The 24267-nt window shown below is 56.1% G+C and overlaps 3 protein-coding genes across 15 annotated transcripts in view; 2 read left to right on the plus strand and 1 right to left on the minus strand.

The window, feature by feature from the left end:
- Nucleotides 1–1175: 1175 nt before the first annotated feature.
- HGH1 (HGH1 homolog) lies at nt 1176–3979 on the plus strand. The gene is made up of 6 exons (XM_061171696.1): nt 1176–1810; nt 1883–1983; nt 2082–2180; nt 2383–2474; nt 2571–2693; nt 2781–3979. Exons 1-6 carry the CDS (start codon nt 1185–1187, stop codon nt 2958–2960), a joined length of 1221 nt encoding a protein of 406 aa, XP_061027679.1. The 5' UTR covers nt 1176–1184; the 3' UTR covers nt 2961–3979.
- Nucleotides 3980–4121: 142 nt separating this feature from the next.
- LOC133077077 (testis-specific serine/threonine-protein kinase 5-like) lies at nt 4122–9657 on the minus strand. The gene is given in 11 exon segments (XM_061171746.1): nt 4122–4318; nt 4420–4536; nt 4871–4930; nt 4933–4985; nt 5080–5209; nt 5530–5594; nt 5678–5868; nt 6035–6142; nt 6513–6695; nt 6790–6885; nt 9589–9657. Coding segments are annotated over 11 exon segments (1269 nt in total).
- Nucleotides 9658–9760: 103 nt separating this feature from the next.
- MROH1 (maestro heat like repeat family member 1) overlaps nt 9761–24267 on the plus strand; it is a 67144-nt gene continuing 52637 nt past the window's right edge. For 10 of the 13 annotated variants that reach the window (XR_009697695.1, XR_009697696.1, XR_009697697.1 and 7 more), the window contains exons 1-4: nt 9990–10052; nt 19442–19544; nt 20896–20973; nt 21911–22056. Coding sequence is in view for 9 of the 13 variants with exons in the window: in XM_061172021.1 (XP_061028004.1) it covers nt 20952–20973; nt 21911–22056 (168 nt within the window). In the remaining 4 variants the exon portion in view is untranslated. Of the gene's footprint in view, nt 9781–9969; nt 10053–19441; nt 19545–20895; nt 20974–21910; nt 22057–24267 lie in introns of those variants that run through there. The other 3 variants (XM_061172022.1, XM_061172026.1, XM_061172025.1) reach the window with 3 other exon arrangements.

Consider the following 24267-nt stretch of genomic DNA (forward strand, 5'->3'; position numbering starts at 1 on the left):
AATTAACTCAACAATTTAGAAGAAATGGACTAATTCCTTAAAAGACACAAACTACCAAAAGTAGCCCAAGAAGAAAATGACAACCTGAATAGCCATGTTTCTACTAAAGGAACTAAATTTGTAATTGAGAAACCTTCCCAGAAAGAAAATTTCAGGCCCAGATGTTCTTTTTTTAATTAATTAATTAATTAATTAATTTAGGCTGTGCAGGGTCTTACAAGTAGTACTAGTTTTACAAACTCTTCCAGAAAATTCATAAGGTAAGAATACTTTCCCCAATCCTCTGAAGCCAATACTACCCAACTCCAGACAAAGACATCATGAGGAAAGAAAACTACAGACCAATATTCCTCATAGACTGAGATGCAAAAATTCTAAACAAAACTTTCACAAACCGGGACTCCCCTGGTGGCGCACAAGTTAAGAATCCGCCTGCTAATGCAAGGGACACGGTTCGAGCCCTGGTCCGGGAAGATCCCACATGCTGCAGAGCAACTAAGCCCGTGCGCCACAACTACTGAGCCTGCGCTCTAGAGCCCGCGAGCCGCAACTACTGAGCCCGCGCGCCTAGAGCCCGTGCTCCGCAAGGAGAAGCCATCGCAATGAGAAGCCCGCGCACCGGGACGAAGAGTAGCCCCCGCTCGCCGCAACTAAAGAGAGCCCGCGCGCAGCAACAAAGACCCAACACAGCCAAAAATTAAAAAAAAAAAAAAAAAAATTTTGCAAACTGAATACAACCATATATAAAAACGAAAATATATCACGATCAAACGGAGATTATGCCAGGAATACACTAGAAAGTCAATCACTGTAATTGATCCTGCTTTTCCTCCCATGAAGACGGATGTCTGCCAATCACGAAGGAAGAGGGAATGTAATCGGTCCGCTATCAGCGGCTGGCAGGACCCCCAAGGGACGGTGCCATGCCGGGGCCCAAAGCTTGTCCCTGCACGACCCCCACCACCGCGCAGAGCCCGAGATCCCCAGCTTCCGGGCGGCACCCAATCCCACAATCCCCCGGGCCTTGGCGTGGCCCCGCCTCTGCGCGCCGGTCCCGCCCCTTGCGCAGAGTCGGTAGCCTCGGATTGGTCGCCGTGGCTTCCGGTACCCCGGTGGGCGGGGCCGCTGCCCACCTGTAGGCGCAGCGCATAGCTGAGCTTGCGTAGCGGAGCACGCCGAGCTGCATGCGGGAGGACGAAGGGGACGTGGGTGGGTCAGCCGGTGGCCTCGCCTCCGTAGGGTCGCCGATGCTGGAGGCCGGCCCGAAGGCGGAGGCGGCGAAGCTGCTGCCCTTCCTGGCGCTCGGGGCGCGGGCTGACCTGCAGGCGGCGGCGGCGCAGCATGTGCTGGCGCTGACCGGCTCGGGGCCCGGCCGCACGCTGCTGGCCGGCCAGGCGGCACTGCTGCGGGCTCTGGTCGAGCTGGCGGTGGCCCCTGCTCCCGCCCCGGCCCGAGACGCCGCTCGCGCGCTAGTCAATCTGTCCGCCGACCCCGGCCTGCACGAGCCGCTGCTGGCGGCCGAGCCCGGACTACCTGCCCGCCTGCTGGGCTGCGCGTTGGACCCACAGTGGCCCTGGGCCGAGGAGGCGGCTGCCGTGCTGGCTAACCTCAGCCGCGAGCCGGTGCCATGTACTGCGCTGATGGCGGCGCTGGCGGCCGCTGAGCCCGGGGAGTCGGGCCTGGAGCGGCTGGTGCGCGCGCTGTGCACTCCCGGCTACAACGCCCGCGCGCCCCTGCACTATTTGGGGCCATTGCTCTCCAACCTCAGCCAGCGTCCTGCGACGCGCGCTTTCCTGCTGGACCCCGACAGGTGAAGCCCAGGGCGCTCGCGGGGAGGGGGTGGCAGTGAGCAGGGACGGCACTGAGTGGTCTTTCCCTCCAGGTGCGTGGTCCAGCGGCTGCTGCCCCTTACCCAATACCCGGACTCCTCGGTGCGCAGGGGCGGGGTGGTGGGGACACTGCGAAACTGCTGCTTCGAGCACCGTGAGTGGTGGTGGGGAAGTTGTCGTGTCGGGGAGTGGGAGGAATAGACTGGACCCTGGGGCCCCTCTGGACTGGCCTCCATTCCTGTTTCTCCCCAGGACACCATGAGTGGTTGCTTGGGCCTGAGGTGGACATTCTCCCCTTCTTGCTACTGCCCCTGGCTGGGCCTGAGGACTTCTCCGAGGAGGAGATGGAGCGTGAGTGGCTTGGGTCGAGCCTCAGGGTTGGTCTGGCAGGAGGGGAGGCCAGTGGGGGGAGAGGCAGAAGGAGGTGTCCAGATGAGGGCCCCTTCTGAAACCTTCTAGCAGGGAGTTGCTGAGCACAGATGGGCCTTACAGTGGCAGGGTCTTGCCTAGCCGTCCAGGGGCCAGCATAGGGACCCAGTGAATTCACCCCTAGGGCTGCCCGTTGACCTGCAATACCTGCCACAAGACAAGCAGCGAGATCCTGATGCCGACATCCGCAAGATGCTCATTGAGACCATCATGCTGGTGAGAAGGAGTACTGCTACATTAACGTCATCCCCCCACACACACACACTTATATATTAGCACACTGATGTCTGGATAACCTCTGCCCTCTCCCAGCTGACGGCCACGGCACCTGGTCGGAAGCAGGTGAGGGACCAGGGAGCCTACTTGATCCTGCGCGAGCTGCACGACTGGGAGCCAGAGCCCGACGTGCGGGTGACTTGTGAGAAACTCATCCAGGTGGGTGCAGGGTTGGGGGAGTGGTGGACGTCCACAGTGTGCCAGCCAGCTGCTCACCTGCTTTCTCTGCCTCTGCCCTGCTGGCAGGTTCTCATTGGGGATGAGCCAGAGCATGGCATGGAAAACCTGCTGGAGGTGCAAGTACCTGAGGATGTTGAGCGACAGCTGCAGCAGCAGGACCGCCAGGAGCAGGAACAGTGCGAGCGGGTGCAGCAGGCGCTGGAGCTGGCCCCAGAGACACAGGCAGAGGTAGCCGCACCCACCTGAGGCCCGTGAAGCCTGCCACCAGCTCCGGGCCCACCTTTGCTCACCATCCGTCCAGGCATCCCCGACCAGGTCTGCCTGCAGCCGCCGGCAGGCCTCTGGGTCCCCTTGCTCTGAGGGTGTGCCCTGCTGAGAAGCAGAGCTGTTCTTAAGCGCCAGGTCTTTGCTGAGCGTTGAGGGCACCTCCCTGTGCCCTGTTGGCTCCAGCAAGAATGCTGGTTGCTCAGAGGAGGACTGTTCAGCCAGAGCTGGCCCAACCCTATGACTTGCTCAGGTATCTCCAGGGGGATGGCTAGCAGGGCTGGACAGAAAAACACTGCAAGCCCGAGGGGCTAGCTGGAGCTTCCCAGTCCCAAGGGTGCTACAGGGGTCTGGGCATAGGGGGGCACCCAGGTGCTTGCAGTGCCCCTTGGTACCAGTCCCACCCCAGGCCCCTCCATCCTGGGGCCCTGCCTGAGACCCAGCCTCAAAGGGCTCACCTGTTGAGATTTTCACCAGCCACACCCTGTCCTCGGAGCACTTGCTGGGTGTCGCCTCCCCTTCATGCTCCCCACCTTTCCACCTGTGCCCAAACCTACCCTCAGTTCTTTGCACGCTCCTCAAGTCCCGTTTCCCAGTCCTGGACTGACCTGATGCCCTCGCTCTCCCCCACTAGCTAGGCCCTCTCCCTGGTCGGCTTGCCTGAGCAAGCCTCAGCTCCCCAGAACCCCTCGCCTACCAAGCTGAGAGCCTCCCTGATGTGCCTGCAGCCTTGTCGTTGGCTCAAGTCTTTCCCCTGACCACCCTCCAAAGCTGGAGGCAGCTCCACTGGTGCGCCCATCAAGGCTGGCTTCTTCATGGGTGCTGGGTGTCTCCCTCCTCTGCGGTCCCCTCTCTATTCCCCCCCTCCCCCCAGACAAATTAAAGCTCTGGCCTGGAGGTATGTGGACTGTTTTCCAGATGCCCCAAGGCCCGCGGCCCTCTTCCTGCATTGAGAAGTCCACACCGTTGGCTCCACAGAATAAACGCTCTATTTGACTTTGCCCCCACCCTCCCGCCCGCCCTCCGTTAACCAAGTAGTGCCCAGGCACGCTCCGGATGGCAGACACGGAGCATAGCGATAGCGGACGCCTGGAGGGGCCCACCGTGCGACTGGCCGTCTCCGTGCTCCAGAGTCCCAGCGCGTCAGAGTCGCACCTCGTCTCGGGGGAGACTCCCTGGGCTCGGGCGCCGGACAAGAGGCGCTCTCAAGGCGGGGGCGGGGGGGGGGGTGCCCTGTTGCTGGGGTCGCCGCAGGTGCAGGAGCGGCCTTGGGGGATCTGAGTCCGCGCTGGGCTGCACGTTGTCTGGGGACGTTGGGAGCTGGGACTCCTCAGGCTTCTCTGCAACCGACCGCAGTGGGAGGGTCACGTGGGGCGCTGAGGAGCCGCCCACCTGCCTACACTGGTGGGCATGCAGCACCTGGAGTGACGCCGCTGAGCACTGCGCGGGAAGAGCGCATGCGCGGCGGGCAGCATCCAGTGGTGTGCGGCCACCTGCTGCAGGCCCAGGCGCGCTCGCGGGCGCAGCTGGAGCAGGCCTCGGATCAGGTCCTGGCACTCTGCGGGTGAGGGCTCAAGGATGCGGCCTACAGATGCCACTGCCCCCCCGCGCCCCCCGCCCACTCGCGCCCCAGCCCGCGGCCATCACGGCCAACAATGCTGGCAGCTTGGAGGGGTCGTCCCATTCCGTCTTCCCAAACGGCCGGAGGGTGTCCGTGTTTCACACGTGGGGAGACAGGCAGAGAGAGGTGAGGCGGCCTGCCCTGGGCTAGTGCAGGGTTCAAGCTTAGCGGGGCCGCCAACCCATTTCCCCCTCTCCGGACCCAGCTCTCTCTTGCCGCCCACCTGGGTGCGGGCTGGGACGGGGGAGGGACGCAGGGTGGAGGCGCTCACCTGGGGACAGGCCTGGCCGTAAGGTGGGGCCCCGGCGCATCAGGTACAGCATGCGGTGGGCTGGTGCTCCTTGAAGGGTAGCTTCCCGGTCACCAGGGTGTGGAGGGTGACACCTCTGGGGGCATGGGCTTCTCAGGGCGTGCCCCCTCCCCACCCCGCCACTGCCCGCCCCTCCCTAGGGGTCCTGGAGCCCGTGAGGTGGCGCTCACAGGCCCCACGGGTCAGCCTGCCGTCCGCTGTACTTGCTCGTGCGGCCCTCCAGGGCTGTGTAGGCCACAGAGCCGCCGAAGGTGCTCAGCAGCGAGTTCCTAAGCCCTGACCGCTTGGCAGAGCCGACGTCTGCAGGGGGCATACAGGGAGGGCGGGGTGGCGGGTGAGGGGCAGGTGTAAGAGAGTGGGCTCCTGCGGGATGGCTTTGTGGTGGACATGGGGCATGTGGGGTGACTGCAAGTGTGGCTCTGGGCGAGGGTGGGGTGTAGGCCTCCTAGGGGGGTTGAAGGACAAGGCAGACTGGGGTCAGAAGTCTGGAGCAAGCCAGTGTAGACGCTGGGTGCCTGGCTGGGGCAAGAGTGGGGTGTGTGTGACCCGCAGAAGTTGACGACCTCGGTCAGAGTTGGCGCAGGCTGGGGGCAGGGTTGGGGGCTGGGCCGCAGGCTTGCCGCTCAGGTTTAGGAAGCCTCGGTCATCTAGCAGGATGTTCTCACACTTTAGGTCCCTGCATGGGGAAGCGGAGGTGAGGCTGGGCCTGAGCTCAGGCGGGTCTCTCCATGCGGTGGGTGGGTGGGCTGGGCGGCGCCCTCAACTGCCATGCCTGAGTTGTGGCAGTGCGCCACGGCACTGACCAGCTGCCAGAACAGCCTGCGGGCCTCCTGCTCCAGCCCCGGGCAGCGGCAGTGGTCGGACACGGCATTGATGTGCTCCAGCAGGTCGCCACGGGCCGCCAGCTCCAGCACCAAGTAGGCGCGCCAGCTGTTCTGGTGGGTCTCGTAGAGCTGCACCTACTGTATCCCGCCCACCTGCCGTCACCCCGAGGAGGGGCCGTCAGGCGCACTGGATTGGGGTCTCAGGATGGAGCTGGGCTCGAGCGTAAGGGTCCCAGGAGGGGAAGGGGGCAGGCCTGGGCTGGGCAGGAGGGGGCCAGGATGTCTTGGGGTCTCTGCCCACCACGTTCAGGTGCTTGTAGGTAGCATTGAGTGACGAGATCTCACGGGGCAGGAACTTGCAGGAGAACTCCACAGAAGCCTCAGCGGTGGAGACCATCTTGATAGCCACCTGCGGGGATGGCGGGTGGCCACCGTGTGAAGCCCACAGCCCCTCGGGGGCGGGATGTGGCAGAACAGGCCCTGTGGCCTTTGTGCATGTTGCTGAACTTGGCCAGGGCAAGGCGCGGTGAGCAGCGTCCTCGGGGGGCAGCTCTGGTCTTCCTGCCCACTCCTGTCCCAGGCACTTACGTGTTCAAGGGGTCCAGGAACTGGGAGCGATCAGCCTGCCTGAGCCTTGGCCTTCAGGGAGGATGCAGGACCAGGAGGGAGCCAGGGCACCTGGGAAGTGCCTGAGTGGGGTCAGGACAGGGGCCTCAGGGCTGGGCTGGAGGGTGAACCACGGATCCCCCACCCCATGGGGAGGAGGCGGCCTGCCTCACCATGGTGTGGCGCTTGCCCCGCAGGTCAGAGGCCAGCTTGGAGTTGTGCTGTATGCGCTCCTGCGTGGCATAGGCCAGGTAGACTTTGGAGAAGGCCCCAGAGCCGATCTTCTTGGAGGAAGGCAGGTAGCCGTTGTCCCTGCATTTGCATACCTGCTCCATGAAGGCTCTCTGGTCCATGACCTTCCGGAGGTCAGGGCACTGCGGAAGGGGTTGGCCATCCAGCTCACCGCAGGGCCTTGGGGATGGGGGACAAGAGGCACGGCTGAGGCCTGACATGTTTTAGCGGGATAGGGGTGATGGGGCTGCAGGAGGCCAGCTGGGACCTGCGCCCCCTCAAGGCTGCAGCCAAGTTTCTGAAGTCTTGCTGGGACTGGGGCAGAGACAGGGGAGGGACCAGGGCTGAGAGCTCAGGGTGGGAGGCTAACACAGCTGCGCAACCATGGACTGGCATGGGGGAAGGCAGGGTCTGGGATAGCAGGGGCAGATTCTAGAATGGAAGGTTCTAGAGCTGTACCTGCATTGTGCCCTCGAAGGGGGTCTCCTATCCCCCAGGACTTGCTTGCCCTAAGAACATCTTGCTGGAACCAGCCCTGCCCTGCGTGAGGCCCATTCTCTGGGGTGAGAACCAGAGGCCTTTTTTTGGTGGTGCTGTGAGACTTGCAGGATCTTATTTCCTTGACCAGGGATTGAACCCAGGCCTTTGGCAGTGAAAGTGCCAAGTCACATCCACTGGCCTAGGGACTTCTCTGGTGGCACAGCGGTTAAGAATCCGCCTGCCAATGCAGGAGACCCCGGTTCAATCCCTGGTCCAGGAAGATCCCACATGCCACGGAGCAACTAAGCCCGTGCGCCATAACTACTGAGCCTGTGTTCTAGAGCCCATGAGCCACAACTACTGAAGCCCACGCGCCTAGAGTCTGTTCCACAGTTAGAGAAGCCACTGCAATGAGAAGCCCACGCACTGCAACGAAGAGTAGTCGCTGCTCGCCGCACCTAGAGAAAGCCCATGCACAACAGTGAAGACCCAACGCAGCCAAAAAACAAAAACAAACAAACAAACAAAACACTGGCCAGCCAGAGAATTCCTGAAGCCACCCAACCTTCCTTTGCTGAGGCCTGGAAGCTTCTGCTCAGGCCAAGACCTGCTGCAGAGGCCTTTCCCCCAGAGCTCTCTACACACTTGATGACACAAGCAAGCAAGTAACCCTCGCCCCCGCCTGGGTCCACCTCAAGCCCCCAGCTCCAGGAGAGATGAGCCGACACGGCCCCTCCCTTCTCCTGGCCCCTGGTGTCTTCTGTGAGTGCTTTTACCGTGGGGAGTAGCATCCAGTTTCCTGAGTGCCTGCTGTGAGCCAGGTGCTGTTCTAAGCTGCAACTACCAGCTCCCAGAGTCCTGCTCCTGTGCACAGACCACGCCCGACGTGCCTGTCCTGCGGTAGGCAGTTCACAGCCAGGATTTCAAATCTGAGCACCACCAAGCGACGCCCCCTTTCCAGACGACACAGCTGAGGCCCAAGTCGTCGTCCCTCTTCTGTGAGCTGGACGGCACAGTGGCTGGGGGCTGCCGTCCTGGCAGTGTCTGTGGACTGGACTTGTCCCCACTGGGATCCAGTCCATGGGGTGCTCCCGCTGCAGGAAGAGCCTTAGAACGCTTGGAATTGAACTGCTGCGACACATTTTGTCATCCCTGTCGGACTGTGAGCTGCTTGAGAGCGAGGCTGGTGTTTGATATTCCCTTGCTCACCCACAACCCTTGTCTAGCAAACTGCCTGGAGTATAGAAAATATGGACAAACTAACTGGTTTGCTACTGACCTGGGGGTTAGGAAAAGAGAAGCTGCTCCAGGTATTTCAAGGGGAGGGTAACGTTATATTTGTCTTTCTCTTTCTGACTTAACTTCATTTAGCATGATAATCTCTAGGTCCGTCCATGTCCCTGCAAATGGCATTATTTCATTCTTTTTTATGGTTGAGTAGTATTCCATTGTATATATGTGCCACATCTTCTTTATCCATTCATCTGTCAATGGACACTTAGGATGCTTCCATGTCTCGGCTGTTGTAAATAGTGCTGCTATTAACACTGGGGTGCGTGTATCTTTTCAACTTATAGTTTACTCCAGGTATATGCCCAAGAGTGGGATTGCTGGCTCATATGGCAACTCTATTATGGGTTTTTTGAGGAACCCCCATACTGTTTGCCATAGTGGCTGCACCACTTCACATTCACACCAACAGTGTAGGAGGGTTCCCTTTTCTCCACACCCTCTCCAGCATTTGTTATTTGTAGACTTTTTAATGATGGCCATTCTGACTGGTGTCAGGTGGTACCTTATTATAGTTTTGATTTGCATTTCTCTAATAATTAGCAATGTTGAGTATCTTTTCATGTGCGTATTGGCCATCTGTATGTCTTCTTTGGAGAAACGTCTTCTGTGCATTTTTTAAAAAATAAATTTACTTATTTTATTTATTTTATTTTTGACTGAGTTGGGTCTTCATTGCTGCATGCAGGCTTTCTCTAGTTGTGGTGAGCCGGGGCTACTCTTCGTTGCGGTGCGCAGGCTTCTCATTGTGGTGGCTTCTCTTTGTTGCGGAGCACGGGCTCTAGGCGCCTGGTTTCAGTAGTCGCAGCTCGCGGGCTCAGTAGTTGTGACTCGCGGGCTCTGGAGCACAGGCTCAGTAGTTGTGGTGCACGGGCTTAGTTGCTCCGCGGCATGTGGGATCTTCCCGGATCAGGGCTCAAACCCGGAACCCGTGTCTCCTGCATTGGCAGGTGGGTTCTTAACCACTGGGCCACCGGGGAAGTCCCTAGGAGTTTCATTGATGCCTGCTCATCTTGATTCCCACGGTCTGTTGGCATACTGGACGTGTGCCTCCAGTTTGCGTGTGTGTACCTGTTTGCGGAGGGTTCCTCGGCCCTGGGGTCTCTGGGGTGTTGGTTGGGTGTTCAGTGTGTGTTCATGTGTGAGCGATATAGGGCATGACAGTGCCTGTGTGTGTCCAGGTCAGGCCCACCTGGCGTGTGTACCTGGACAGGTATGTGCTTGTGAGAGGACCGGCTTTGGGCGCACTGACGCGCCGAACCGGCGTCCCCGATGCCTCTCCCGGTATGTGGGGCGGTGTCTGTGTGCCGGGATCATCGCGGTGTAAATGTCGTACGAGGACACAGCAGAGTGGGAAGGGAGCCGGGTCCCGCGCCTGCGCAGTGGCCGGCGGCACGCCCTGAGGCCGACAGGGCGGCCCTACTGGCGCCCAACAGTCAGGTGTGGCGGTCACGGGGCGGCCGGGGGCGGGGCCGAGCGGGAGGCGGAGTTTGCGCACTGACTCTCTGGGGTTCGGGGGGCCGGGTGGAGAGGGCGAGAGGGACGCACCTCCGACCAGTGAGCGCAGAGATCGCTCGGGGGCGGGGCCGGGCTGCCGCGCGCCAGGCCACGGTTGGCGGGGGGGGCGGTGGGCTCGCCGCGTGGCCCCGCCCACTCCGGTCAGCGGCAGGCGGGAGGGCGGCGTCCGGGCTGCGGCTGCCGCGGCTCCTCAGGTAAACGGGGTCGGGACCGGGGATCGGGGCTGGCGGCGGTCACTCGGCGAGGCGCCCCTCGGGGAAGCCTGGGCTGCGCACTCTCGGGCCGCCCCCTGGGCCAGGCCGCCGCGGGAAACCGAGTCAGGGGGAGCCTCTCCAAGGTCACCGGGCGAGCGCGGAAAGGGTCCCGGGCGTCGCGGGGCCGAGACCACCCCCTTCCCCGGGCTCAGGTGCGCCCAGCCCCGCGCGGAGCCGGATTTGCCGCGTCACAACCCGGAAGAGCGCGCTGGGAGCCGAGCCGCTCACATTCTTCCTCGCAACGGCATGGGGAGCCCGGCCCCCGTGCCCGTCCCCTCCCAGGGTGGGACTCGGGGTACCTGGTCTCTGTGCCCGTCTCCTCCCTGGGGGGCGCTCGGTCCCCAGTCCTAGCGCCTGTCACTCCGGAGGCGTGTGGTCCACGTCCTTGCTTCCCCGGGGGGAAAACGGGGTCCTCTCTATGGGAAGCTAAGCCAAACCCGAGAGTCCCAACGCGCAGGGGCCGTTGTATTCGTTCCATTTTCTCTTTGACTGTAGAGCAGGGGGTACTTTGTCCACAGTCCTGAGGATTACTGGCCACGTAAGGTAGGCGTGAAGCTGGAGGGCTGCAGGAAGTCCCGCTGGCAATCCGGTGAGAGCTAGGTGGTGCTAGGCCAGGGCTGGCTCCCAGTCCCTGGGCTCTTAGGCCCAGTTTAGGGTTCTGGTTTTCCTGGAGTGCCAGCACAGCTAGGGCCTGAGGTTCCCCTTTGCCGGCCCAGCCGGGGTAGGGGCGGGGCTGACTGGTAAGCTCAAGGGCAGTGAGGCACAAAGGGGTGTGGGGGGCAGAGGGGGCGGGTGTGGGGATGTAAGCGGGAGCGGCTGCCTGGTGGGGGGGGCAGGTGGGGTTGGGGTGGAGGCTGGCTTGAGGGGACCACTCTGGAAAGGGATGGTGGTAGAGGTGGGGAAGAAGGTGGTCAGTGAGTCACCGTAGGGTGTGGGGAGGGAGATGGAGGAACAGGAGGGGGTGATGCTGACCTCTGACCCACGTAGCTGAGTGCATGATGACACAGGAAAAGAGGCAGGTGAGGTGGGGGTCGGGGTGACAATGGTGTTAGAGCTGTTGAGTGTGTGTGGCGATGGTGGTCCAGATGGAGATGGCCAGCAGGCGCTGGGCCCCAGGAGACCCAAGCGGGAATCATCAGTGTGGGACACTTGAGTGGTGGCATGATTGTGACGTGGTTGCCCCTATGGTCCTGGCAGCCAAAGGGCCTGGGGATGCTGTTGTCAGCAGGGTCTTCGGCCATCATGGTTCAAGTGAGCACGCGTCTCTCGTCTCTCTTTGGTGTCAGAATAGCATCACCTGGAGTTGAGCTGTCTTGGTTACCTTGAAACCGACGTCCACGCTGCGGTGGATTGTTTGGACCTGCGTCTTGCTGTTTCTCACTCCTCCAAGGCTGTTTGCTGCCTGCTGAGGGCCCTCAGTGGATCAGAGGTGGAACCTGTGGGTGCTTGCCTGCTCCCTCGCCTTCACAGCTGTCGCCTGTGCCTGGAAGCAGGTGTCTGTGCTTAGTTCAGACCCAGGGTCCCCCAAGGCCCAGGTGAACAGCCGGGTCGCTGCTTGTCTGTGATCAGCAGCCCCAGACCTCATGAGCCCCTTCATGGAGCCAAGTTACTTGATCTTCTTGAAGTAGGGCCTCCAGGAAAGCTCCTGCTCAGTGCTCAAGGAATGTTGGCTACTGGGCGTCATGAGAAATGCGCTTTCTCCACTGAGCTGGAGGGCCGCCCAGTTGCGGGGGTGACACTACCAGGCATGGCTGTGCTGCGAAACAGTGTTCTCAAGGGACTGTGTTTCCTGGGTGACCTGCCCGGGTTCTTGTCGGTGACTCTGGAAGTTGATTCCTTCTCTAGCTCCTGTGCTAAGAGGGGAAGACCCTGGGCCTTGTGCGTGGGTGGGGGTGGGGTGTTCCCGTGACCCCCCCGGGGCCTCCTGATTTCCCAGTCTCCCCTCACACACCTATCCTCCAGACCAGCTCCTCGCTGCCTCTGGGCTGGGCTGTGTGTGGCCTCCTTGGCCTCCCACACCCACTTCTGACCCCCCTCCGGTTCAGCAAAGTTGGCCCAGCACCTCTGTTAGTGTGTGCCAGTTCATGTGGCAGCCGTAATACAAGTGGGCATCTTTCAGGCCAGGGGCTCTGTGGGTGGGGGCAGCACCTGGTGGGCATTACTGAATGCCATTGAATGAATGCTGAGTACAGGTGAGCGAGGAGGAGGGGTGGGAGGGGGAGGAGGGAGCTGCTTCTGCACTCACCCACAGCGTGTCCAGCATGGGAAGGAGGACCTTGTTGGCCCTGCTCCATGCCCTGTGCTGGGACCATCTGGGCAGGTGTGGAGGGCAGTGCGGGAGCCAGTCCTGGCGGAGTCCCGCCCCATTGCTGACCAGCTGCTGACAGCACGTCCCTCGCAGACCTGCTTGGCCGTGCAGATTAAAGGAGATGGTGCCTCGTCGGTGCATCCTGTGGGACGCAGGGAGCCTCCCAGACCCTTCCCTGTCTCTGCACCCCCTTCCCCTGCAGCGTGTTCACCTTGATTTGCCGTCAGCTCTGTGCTCACAGGTCTGTCTGCTGCACAGACCTCCTGGCCTGGGGCAGGGACAGCAGGTGGAAACTTACAAAACCGGTCAAGCCCGGCTCTTCCACCAGCCAGGTAGTTTATACTTACTTGGCTACCACCTTTTTCCAGTGCTTGTTTTTTAAAAAGTCTAACCAGATCCCTGATTGACATATGTGTGTTTTCTAACACTCTGTACTCACGGGAGGGCTTCTGTAGACGGATGTCGAGAGGTGGATGATCCCGTCACGCAGTGCGACCATTTGGGCTTGTGGGGGACACTCCACAGGCTCTGCTGGTCGTCCGCACCTGTGTGGTGGCCACAGCACTGACGACGTCTGGTGCTGAGAGCGCAGCCGTGTGCAGGCCTCACTGCCAGCCGCTCGCTCGTGGCGCGGGGAGAGCCCAGTCCTGGACTGGCCGTCTGCCTGCCGCCTGCCTTCTTGTTTGTCGTGTTGACGCGGATGAGCTCCTTTGCGTGTTAACATTAGACAGATTAGCCTCTTGTCATACCTGTTATGAATGGTTTGACTTGTTTGTCTTGTATTTACTTTATGCTCCACTGAGGATGGGGTGAGTTGTGAGAGTGAGGGTTGTGGGCATCGGTGTATGTATATGGATATGGTCTTCAATTTATGTATGTTTTTGACTTTCAGAAATTAAAAAATTTTATATAGTCAACTGAACAACATTCGTCAAGGTGTGTGGGTTTTTGTGTCTGGCTTAGAAAGTCCTTTCCTACTTCAAGACTATAAAATGTGTACTTGTATTTTCTGCTTAGGACTTACATGTCATTTTTACATGTAACACTTGTATCCATCTAGCATTTATTTTGGGGTAAGGAAAGATGTAGGGAAGACTAATTTTTTTCCCTAAGTGCCCAACTAGCTGTTCCAACACTATTGGCTAATCTGTCTTCATTATTTAAAATCCTCCCTTTCTTTTTCTTCCTATTGGTGTTTATTTCTGGACTTTCTATACAGTTCTGTTGATTTGTGCACCTCTTCTTAGAACAATAGCATAGTTTTAATTACGGTAGCCTTTTAATACGTTTTAACATAACATAGGACAAATCCTTTTCACATACTTTTCAAAATTTAGTTGGCTACTTTTGTATGTTGATTCTTCCATATGAACTTTGGAACCCATTTTATCAAGTACCCTCCAGTAGCCCGATTCACATATTTGTAGATGAAGGAAAATTGACAGTTTTATAATATTGAGTCTTATGGGAGGATTTTGGGTCTTTTCCTTCAATGAACAGCTTTTGTTTGTTTTTTGAAATTGCGTGCATACTAAGGATATAAACCACAGCTCGCTGGAGCAGACTGGCACGCACAACTGTCACTGTTTGGAACTGATGCCACAGTCCCCGTAGGAGCCAGGGCTGCAGGAACACTGGGTCACCCGCTGGAGGGGTGTGCTAAGGGACTGGCCCTTGAGGAATGAGTGGGTTTCCCGGGGTGGAGGGGGCAGGGCGGGGCAGGGTGCTTGTAGGGACCAGCAGAAGCAGAGGCGCAAGAGCCGAAGCCCTGGCCCACGGTGATCAGGTGCTGGACGCCTGCAGCGTGAGGGGCGAGAGAGAAGCAGAGAGGGGCTTGGGTCTAGGTTGCGACAGCCCTCGTTGAAGGTGTTGGTTTGATTCTGTGGGCAACAGTGAAGATCAGTGAGAAGCAGTGTGACGTGATGTGACCTGCGTTTGACAAAGGCCAGCACTCAGCGTGGAGGAAGTGGCCAAAGGCAGGGCTAGGTGAGGCGGCCACCAGGGATCAGCTCTCAGAGAAGGAGCAGGGCACCTGCTGCCTGATGTGCAGGGTCGGGGTGGAGTGAGGAGGTTGGGGGGGGCCGCTGACGTTGATCATGGCATGTCTGTCACTGAGTGGCGGCCTTAGAGGTGTTCGCCTGTTCAGTTGCCACTCCCTTAGCAGCATATGCAAAGAGCAGTGCTTGGACAATTTCAGTTTATCAAGTTTTTCTTTTATAGATTTTGCTTTTGGTGTCAGTCATGGAGATTTTCTTCTATGTTTCTTTCCAGAAGTTTTATAGTTTTAAGTTTCACATTTAGGTCTGTGAGTCATTTGGAATTTTTGTGTGTGGTGTGAGGTATAGATTGGAGTTTACTTATTGTATGTGGGTGTCCAGTTGTTCAGTACTGTTTGTTGAAAGACTATCTCTTCTCCACTCAGTTGCCTTTGTACCTTTGTACCTTTGTTGAAAACTGGACATATAAGTCCTGAAGTCAGGTAGTGTAAGTTCTCCAATTTTGTTTTGGTTTGGTTTTTTTCAGAGTTGTCTTGGCTATTCTAGGTCCTTTGCATTTCCATATGAATTTAGAATCAGTCTGTCAATTTCTACAAAAAACATTCTGGGATTTTGATTGGGAATGCCTTCAATCCGTAGATCCATTTGCAAAAAATTGATATCCTTGTACCGTATTTCTCTCCATTTATTCAAGTTTTCTTTAATATCTCTCAGCAGGTCCATCTTTTGTCAAATTTATCCCTAAATATTTCATATAATTTTTGCTCAGTGGCAAATGGTGTGGCTTTTTCAATTTTTGTTTATTGTTAGTATATGGAAATACAGTTGCTTTTTTTTTGTTAATTTTTAAAAAATTTATTTATTTTTGGCTGTGTTGGGTCTTCGTTGCTGCGTGCGGGCTTTCTCTAGTTGAGACGAGCGGGGGCTACTCTTCATTACGGTGTGCAGGCTCCTCACTGCGGTGGCTTTTCTTGTTGCAGAGCACGAGCCCTAGGTGCGTGGGCTCAGTAGTTGTGGCTCGTGGGCTCTAGAGCGCAAGCTCAGTAGTTGTGGTGCACGGGCTTAGTTGCTCTGTGGCATGTGGAATCTTCCCGGACCAGGGCTCGAACCCGTGTCCCCTGCATTGGCAGGCAGATTCTTAACCACTTCGCCACCAGGGGAGTCCCTTAAGGTGGAATTTGATGTTGTTGACCTTAAAACTAAAACAGCCAGTTATTTCACCAGCAAAATATGTTTATTTGGGAATAACAGAGAATTGCAACCATGCTATAGCAAAAACTATAGGCTAGTCCAGCAAACAAAGGAGAGGAAGTTACTTTACAGAGAAAAAGGAGGAAGTTGGGAGGGGCTGCTCTGAAGGAAAGTCCACAGGAGGGAAGGGAGAGTTCAGGATGGTGATGGCTTCCCACTGCCTGAGCTGAGAGGGTTCCCATCTGCTGGGCTTGTTGCCGGGCAAGGAGAGATCTTCCTTCCTCTTGCCGGGGTCCTAAAGTAGAGACATCTTCCTGCTGGGAATGCAAGTCATGACTCTTCCTGTTGGGTCTGTGATTCACCTGGAGTGGTAGTGCACAGGAGCTCCCACTCTGGCCTCCGCACTCCCTGCTAAATGAGGTTTCTTTTATTCAAATTCACAAAGTCATTCTTCTTTTCTAATACAGACATTTAGTGCTATACATTTCCCACAAATTTTGATGTCTTCATTTTCATTCACTTCAAAATGCTTTCTAATTTCATTTTTGATTTCTTTTTTGACTCATGCATTATTTTGAAGCATATTAAGTAGTTTCTAAATACTTGGGGATTTCTCAGATAGCTTTCTCTTATTGATTTCAAATTTAACTCTATGTGGTCAGAGAACGTACTTTGTATGACTCGAATTCTTTTAGGTTTATTGAGACTTGTTTTATTGCTCAGAATATGGTCAGTCTTGGTAAATGTTTCATGTGATTTTGGAAAAAATACATATTCTACTGTTAATGAATAGAGTGTTCTATAAATACTACTTAAGTTGGTTGACGGTATTGTTCAGGTCTTCTGTATCTTTAGCGATTTTCTGTACACTTGTTCTAACAATTACAGATAGAGGGGTGCTGAATTTCTACTATATTTTGGATTTGTCTATTTCTCCTTGCATTTTTATTAGGTTTGATTTTGTGTATTTTGAAGCTCTGTTATTAGGTGCATAAATGTTTAGAATTGTTATGCCTCTGTAATCCACTTTGTCTAATATTAATATAGTCACTCCAGAGTTTTTATGACTAGTTGTCAGCCTTGTTTTTCTTTTCCCATTCTTTTACTTTAGCCTCTTTATGTTAACATATTCAGTGTTTCCTGTGGTTTCTTGAATATATGAAATACAATTATAATCTAAATGTCCTTAACTACTAATTCTTTCCTCTGCATCATTTCTGGGTCAGTGTCTATTGATTGATTCATCCTCATTATGGGTTGAGTTTTCTTGCCTGTTTGCATGCCTGGTAATTTTTTTTTTTTAATAAATTTGTTTATTTATTTACTTTTGGCTGCGTTGGGTCTGCATTGCTCTGCGCAGGCTTTCTCTAGTTGCAGCGAGTGGGGCTACTCTTCGTTGCGGTGCATGGGCTTCTCATTGCGGTGGCTTCTCTTGTTGTGGAGCACAGGCTCTAGGCGTGCAGGCTTTGGTAGTTGTGGCATGCAGGCTCAGTAGTTGTGGCGCACCGGCTTAGCTGCTCCGCGGCATGTGGGATCTTCCCGGACCAGGGATCAAACCCGTGTCCCCTGCATTGGCAGGCAGATTCTTAACCACTGCACCACCAGGGAAGTCCCTGCCTGGTAATTTTTGATTGGATGACAGACATTGTAATTTTACTTTGTTAGTGCTAGATGTTTTTGTGTTCCTATTATTATTCTCAAGCTTTGTGCTGGGTTGTGGCTAAGTTATTTGGGAACAGTTTGATCCTTTCAGGTCTTGCTTTTAGCTTTGTTAGGTGAAACCAGAATGGCATTTAGCGTCGGGCTAATTTTACTTTTTTATTTTTTTGTCTTTTTTTGGCTGCATGGCACAGCTTGCGGGGTCTCACTTCTCCGACCAGGGATTGAACCCCGGCCATGTCAGTGAAAGCCTGGAATCCTAACCACTAGGCCATCAAGGAACTCCCTAATTTTACTTCTTTACTGAGCTGAAATCTTTTTTAGTGCCCTTCCCAGAATCCTGTGAGTTGTGATGTTTCCCCCGATTGCTGGGAGCAGGCCCATTCCTGCCTCATTGTGAGCTCCAGGGATTATTTGCTGCTAATCCTTTTGGGTGGCTCTTTTCCAGGCCTTGCGTAATTTCTTCTTCTTTTTTTTTTTTTTTCAATAAATTTATTTATTTATTTTTGGCTGCATTGGGTCTTCGTTGCTGCGCGCAGCTTTCTCTAGTTGAGGCGAGCGGGGGCTACTCTTCGTTGCAGTGCACGGGCTTCTCATTGTGGTGGCTTCTCTTGTTGCAGAGCTCGGGCTCTAGGCACGTGGGCTTCAGTAGTTGTGGCACGTGGGCTCAGTAGTTGTGGCTCGTGGGCTCTAGAGCACAGGCTCAGTAGTTGTGGTGCACGGGCTTAGTTGCTCCACGGCATGTGGGATCTTCCTGGACCAGGGCTCGAACCCGTGTGCCCTGCATTGGCAGGCGGATTCTTAACCACTGCGGCACCAGGGAAGCCCCCGTAATTTCTTCTTAAACATGGTGCTTGTATTGGTTTTCTATTGCTGTTGTAACAAATTACTACAAACTTAGTGGCTTAAACAACACATATTCATTATCTTAAAGTTCTTAAGGTCAGAAGGCTGACATGGATCTCATGGGGCTAAAATTGGGTTGCTAGGGCTGTGCTCCTTTCTGGGGACTCTGGGGAGGATCTGTTTCCTGCTGTTTCAGATCGTTGGCAGAATTTGGTTCTTTATGGCTGTAGGACCAAAGTCTGTGTCTTCTTGCTGACTGTAAGCTGAGGGTTGTTCCCAGCTTCTATAGGTGCCCCCATTCGTTGGCTCAGAGCCTCCTTCCTCCATCTTCAAAGCCAGCCATGGTGGGTTTTCTTCCCATGCTTTGATTTTCTCCCCCTTTTTCCATCTCACCTCTCTGACACAGCTGGGAAAGGTTCTCTGCTTTTAAGAACTTAGGCTGGTCTCACCCACATAATCCAGGGTAATTTCTCCACCTCAAGGTCTGTACCCTTAATCCCATCTGCTAAGTCCCTTTGCCAGATAAGGTAACATATTCACATTCTGGGGATGAGGGCATGGGCATCTTTGGGGACATTATTCTGTTGCCCCTGTGCTGGCCAGTAAGTCAACTGAGTGACCAGGAGACCCTCTGCAGGTCGCTGGACTTCTCTCTAGTACTAGACCTGCAAACTCCAGCAAGACTCAGGCCTCTCGAGATGCTCCCCGTCCTAACTCTGGGCCTTCCTGAGTGTCCTCAGCTGGATGTGCCCTATAGGTGATGAGCTGGAGTGACCTCAGGGTTCCCTGCCCTTCGTTTCCTGTTGCCCAACAGCCTGAGAACTATGGCTTCACGTGTTTTGTTCAGTTTCTTAGTTGTTTTGGTTGAGATGGCAAACTGGTCCATCCCTCCCAGGTGGGCTGGGGGCTGACGTCTCTTATGCTTGTTTGCGTTTGCTGCTGCTTGAGTCGAGTGAGCACATCTGTCTGCACTTGTGTGAAGGATGTTCCAGCTGGAGCTGGTTAGCCCCTTTTCTCTGAGGCGTGGACATAGACAGCTGTAGCTTTTCACAGGGCAAAGCCTCTGCCCCAGGAACTGGCTGCTTGCCTTGTAAACTCAGACCGGCTCTGGGAACTCAGGATGTGGGTTCCATGTGCGGGGGTGCCTGCCTCTGAGAAGTGTCCTGTGGGCTTTCTGAAGCCCGTGGCCAGTGCACCTCATACCTGCCTGACAGCTGTGGCGCTTTCCGCCTTTCAGCTTTTCGGGGTGTGGGGTTTTTCTGCCACCTTCTTGCTCTGCTGCCAATGGAATATGTGTTTTTATTTCTTGTTTTCCTTGTTATTTTCAGATGCTTTCCAGGAAGAAAGGGGAAACACCTTGCTGATGCCACCAGCTTCAAACCAGTCCTCTCCATCTTCTTTCTGTCTGCCTGGGATTCCTGGAAGCTTCTGGTCTGCTAATTTTATCTTTTCTTGTTTTCTAGTGCTCTTGTGGGTTTGTTCTTTTAAAACATGCATCTTTTCTGTCATTTCACTGAGGTTTTGGCAGGATGGGTGAATGCTTAGGACCAGTGTGCCTTCTTGATCTAGAATTCTCACTTATTTTTTTAAAATTAATTAATTAATTTTTGGTTGCGTTGGGTCTTCGTTGCTGTGCACGGGATTTCTCTAGTTGCAGAGAGCAGGGGCTACTCTTCATTGTGGTGCATGGGCTTCTCATTGCAGTGGCTTCTCTCCTTGCGGAGCACGGGCTCTAGGCGCGCAGGCTCAGTAGTTGCAGCTTGCAGGCTCAGTAGTTGTGGCTCACGGGCTTAGTTGCTCTGTGGCATGTGGGATCTTCCCAGACCAGGGATCGAACCTGTGTCCCCTGCATTGGCAGGCAGATTCTTAACCACTGCGCCACCAGAGAAGCCCTAGAATTCTCACTCATTTTTAATTCCACCCCCTAACCCTGTCCCCGCATTAGGTGACTTCTCACTGCCCCCTTCCCGTGTGGCCACAGCCAAATGAGCATATCCTCCCTGCTCGGGAGCAGGTCAAGGCATCTCTCCTTTGCTACCTCCACCTTCACCCTTTTCTGGATGGGTGGTGACTGGGGAATGAAGGGTGGTGACCAGCAAATCGAGGACACTAGTGTGAGAAAGCAGCACTGTACAGGTCCTCGGAGAGTGTGCCATAGGGCAGAGCATTTGACCACGTGGTGAAGTGGGGAGCCACTCGCGTATTTCATGGGCTTTATCCTTTGGGTCCATCTGTTGCAAGTGGTGCTTCGAGGCGTGTGCTGTTTGGATGGTTGGTTTCAGGCGCCAGGGAGCCCACCAGATCCCTGTGCTGCCCGCCCAGTCTCTCGGCCAGCAGGAGGCTCATTTAACACCGTGCTAGGATCTCAGGCGTGGCGAGTCCCGGCCCCGCAGCCACCAAGGCAGTTGCTCTCGGCTCTCAGGGAGGGAGTCCCTCCTCCGCACAGACCGCCAGCGACACCAGGCCTGACGCACACGGGGTGAAGGGAGATGCTGTAGCTGGAGGTGGTAACACGCTTGCCCAGGCCACCGTGGGCCAATCAGGACGAGCCCTGGCGGGCCGGCCATGCGTCGGCGGGGCTGACAGCTGCTGGGGTGGAGGAGAGCCGGTGACCATTGAGGGGACGGTGCCTCCTGTCCTCCGCACGCCTTTCAGCCAAACTGTGGCAGAGACAGTTCCCCCAGGACGAAATTGTTTAAATCTTGTGTTTTACACAAGCACAGTAACTGCTCGTAAACTGAGGAGGCTTGTGACTTAAATGCTGCACGTCTGGTTGCTCCAGGTTTGAAGAGAGCTGTCCATGTGCACACCGGGCGAGAGGAAGCCACGGCCACAGCAATGAGCGAGTCATACGTGAAGAGTGAGTGTGTGGGGCTCCTGGCAGGTCTCCATGTCATGCCTGCCGGTTTCTGAGTTTGGGACACAGAGGAGCCCGTGGCATTGAGTAAACGTGCTTGGAAGGAATGACGCTTGCACGAACACACTTTCTCTAAGTTTTCATTAAAAAAAAAAAGAAAACAAAGCTCTTGTCTCTGCAGATGCTGACGCAGAGGTCCAGATTTGGCCACAGGCTCAGTCTGGTGTGGGGGACGGCGTTTGTCTGGCACAGAGGGCTTCGTGCTCCATGTGGGAGGGTCCCTGTGCCTTCGTCCCTTCCTACAAAAGCCCCAGGGCCAGCATCCACTCTGGCTGGCTACTCTGCCTGCCGCCAGGGCCAGCTGTTTGCTGAGGGCATGGCCCAGGGCGGGGCAGAGGCTGGGAATGGTGTTCCTGCCCCACAGGTTCCATCCCCAGGGTGAGGGTCTGTGAACCGCTGGCAGGCACACGCCCGGAGCTCTCGGGGCACTGAGGATGGGGGGTCCTGTCCGTGGGGCGGAGGCCTGGATCTGACTGTGGGGAGTTGCCAGGGTGAGGAGTCAGCGAGAGCAGCTGGTGGGACTGGGGTGCCGCCCGGCAAGCACAGGGCACAGTGTGGGCCAGAGGGCCGCCTGGGGCAGCTTCCGAAGGGGCCCTGAGCCTGCACCGCCTGCCTTTTATAGGAGCTCGGATCCAGCGGGGCCGGAGACGTGGAGCAGACACGGCCTGGGCTGGAAGGTCGGGGTACAGGTGGCCGGAGTGACCTCAGAGCAGGTGGCCAGTGGGTCCCAGAGATCCCGGCCAGCGCAGTGGAGGCTGCAAAGCGGCCAGGCCGGTGCGGCGGTCTCCTCCAGCTCTGGGGCCGAGTCCTCAGAGGCTGAGCGTAGCGATGGTGGGGTCGGGGCCGGGCCTGACCACGCCATTGGGCTTTGTCACGGCAGGGCTGTTCACCATTCTGCTGGACGCTGTCACCGACAAGGACCCTCAGGTGCAGGAGCAGGTGTGTGGCGCCCTGTGTGCCCTCGGAGAGTCGCAGCCTGTGGAGGCTCTCCGCGCCTGCGCGGAGCACCTGCGGCTGCACGAGAAGGTATTGCTGCTCCTGCGGGGCGGGGCCTGCGGGATGGGGCGGGGTCTGTGGGGGCCGGGCTGCGGGATGGGGCCTGTGGGGCGGGGTCTGTGCCAGGGGTCTGCCGGCTGGCCGGCTGGGTCCAGAGTGCAGAGCCGTGCTGCTGTGGGTAGAAAATCATACCTGCAAGTCCAATTCCCCTCGAGGCGGGCAAGTCCAGCATAGATGACCCTCTTTGCCTCGTGGCCTGTGGGTTGGTCCTGTCGTGGAGGGACGGGGTGGTAAGCACTGCAGCGTCCAGCCGCTCGCTCGCAGGCCCAGTGCCGCCATCCCCTTTCGCTGACCCGCTGGAGCCTGGACAGCTGTCCTCGCCAACGAGAGAGGGCAGCTCGCGTCCACCGCGGTAACGGGAACACGTGGACGGGCCTCGGAGAGGGGCTGTGGCTGGGTGGGCGTGCCGACTGGACTCTGCAGAGACGGCTCAAGGCCCGCCGACTACAACAGAAGGGGCTCTGCCAGCTCCCCCTCTCCTGGGTCTCGGGTGCACGGCTCTGTGACGCTCTCAGCTCCCTGTGGTGGGAAGTTATTTCAGTTTTCCCCAGTGCGCGTTTTAGGCTCCTTCCTGGGAGTTAGACTTTCGGTCTCAAAAGACCATTTTTCTTTTTGGTTTTGACATTTGATCAGTAGAAGAGGACCCCTGTGCAGCACGAGCTATTTCTCTCTCATCTGTCAACTGCCGTTTCCTGAGGGCAACAGCCGAGTCCTGCTGAGTGGCTGCTGGGCGGCTTGTGCTGCGGCTTGATGACCTCTCCTCTCGTGGGGAGGGTCCCCTGCCCCCGCCCCGCTGTCCTAGCTGTTCTGGGCCTTTTACATGTTCGTGGACTGCTGTTGGGACTGGGGGTAGATAGGACGGGAAGGGCACCCTCATGCTTGGGCACGTGTGTGTCTACCCAGGCTCTTCGGCTCATGGAGCTTCACGGTGGTGCATGCTGGGTGTCAGGACCCTTCTCTTCGTGGCTGAAAGGCTCCATCATCGTGACCTGCTGAATTCAGCGTCTGATTGTTAGACAAAGATTAGGGCTGCCCTGGCTATTTGAGGAAATGGCCAAAGAGTACTAAAGGTGGCTAAAAAGCCTTTGTTATTTTTAACAATTCATAGCAAAATTTAAGTGTGCGTCATACTTGTCATTTTCTAGCTCACTTATGATTTTACCCCTTTTCTAGCCTTTTTAGTTTCTTCAACCAACTTTAAAAACCAACTTCCTTCACAGTGGCCCTTTATAGTAAACGTGTCTGAAGTTGGAAGCTCTGTCCCTCGCAGTGGAGCCCTTCCTAGTGCCTCTCCACCCCCAGCCACCACCATTGCCTCGTCCACACCGTGCTGCCAGCAGCTTTGTGCCACTCACTCGTGTTTCTTCACAATCAGACTTTATTGGGCTGCATCTTAGCATGTACATTTCGAATCCCCTTGATTCTCTCTCCAAAAAGATGTGGGATAGCAGAAGAAAGGTGTACAACACTATCGGGTCATCGTAGGTCAGTGCAGCATTTTGAGATGCATGCGATACTTTGTAGATATCAGCTTCTAGAGGCTTCAGTGTGCCGGGGGCACTGGGGCATGTTTGCCGCTCCACCAGCTGGTCCTGGTCTGTGTTCCTGGATGGTGGTGGGACGCACAGTTTTAGACAGATCCAGTCTCCTTCCTGTTGGCCAAGTCTCAGCATAGGAAAGGTGAACACAGCGACAAGCAGGCTCCTTCACAAGGCCTGTCAGGCCAGTGGGCAGGGAAGTGATTTGGGGAAGAGAGGCAAAAATAGTTGTCTTAGTCCCCTCTGGCTCCTATGACAAAATGCCACAGACTGGGTGGCTTTTAGACAGCAGACTTGTGTCTCCCACAGTTCTGGAGGCTGGAGGTCTTAAGATCAAGGTGCTGGCAGATTCAGTGGCTGGTGAGCGCTTGCTTCTTGGTTTATAGACGGATGTTTCCTCCCTTTGTCCTCACCTGGCAGAAGGGATGAGGGAGCTCTCTGGGGTCTCTTTTATAGGGGCACAAATTCCATTCATGAGGGCTCCACCCTCGTGGCCTAATCACATCCCAAAGGCCCTGCCTCCTAACGTCATCCTGCCCGCAGGTAGCCTGGTCATCCAGTTCATCCATTCAGTGGACTCAGTCAGTTCTGGGGGTGGGGGAAGGGCAGCAGGGGTGATGGGCTCATTGGCCACCCACCAACA

Source organism: Eubalaena glacialis, chromosome 17 (assembly GCF_028564815.1).
Source record: "Eubalaena glacialis isolate mEubGla1 chromosome 17, mEubGla1.1.hap2.+ XY, whole genome shotgun sequence".
In the NCBI taxonomy this organism is placed as follows: domain Eukaryota; kingdom Metazoa; phylum Chordata; class Mammalia; order Artiodactyla; family Balaenidae; genus Eubalaena; species Eubalaena glacialis.

Coding starts and splice junctions, on each gene's coding strand:
- HGH1 (XM_061171696.1), top strand. CDS start 1,185: ATGCGGGAGGACGAAGGGGACGTGGGTGGGTCAGCCGGTGGCCTCGCC. Junction 1,984..2,081: donor AAACTGCTGCTTCGAGCACC/GTGAGTGGTGGT, acceptor GTTTCTCCCCAG/GACACCATGAGTGGTTGCTT. Junction 2,475..2,570: donor TCATTGAGACCATCATGCTG/GTGAGAAGGAGT, acceptor GCCCTCTCCCAG/CTGACGGCCACGGCACCTGG.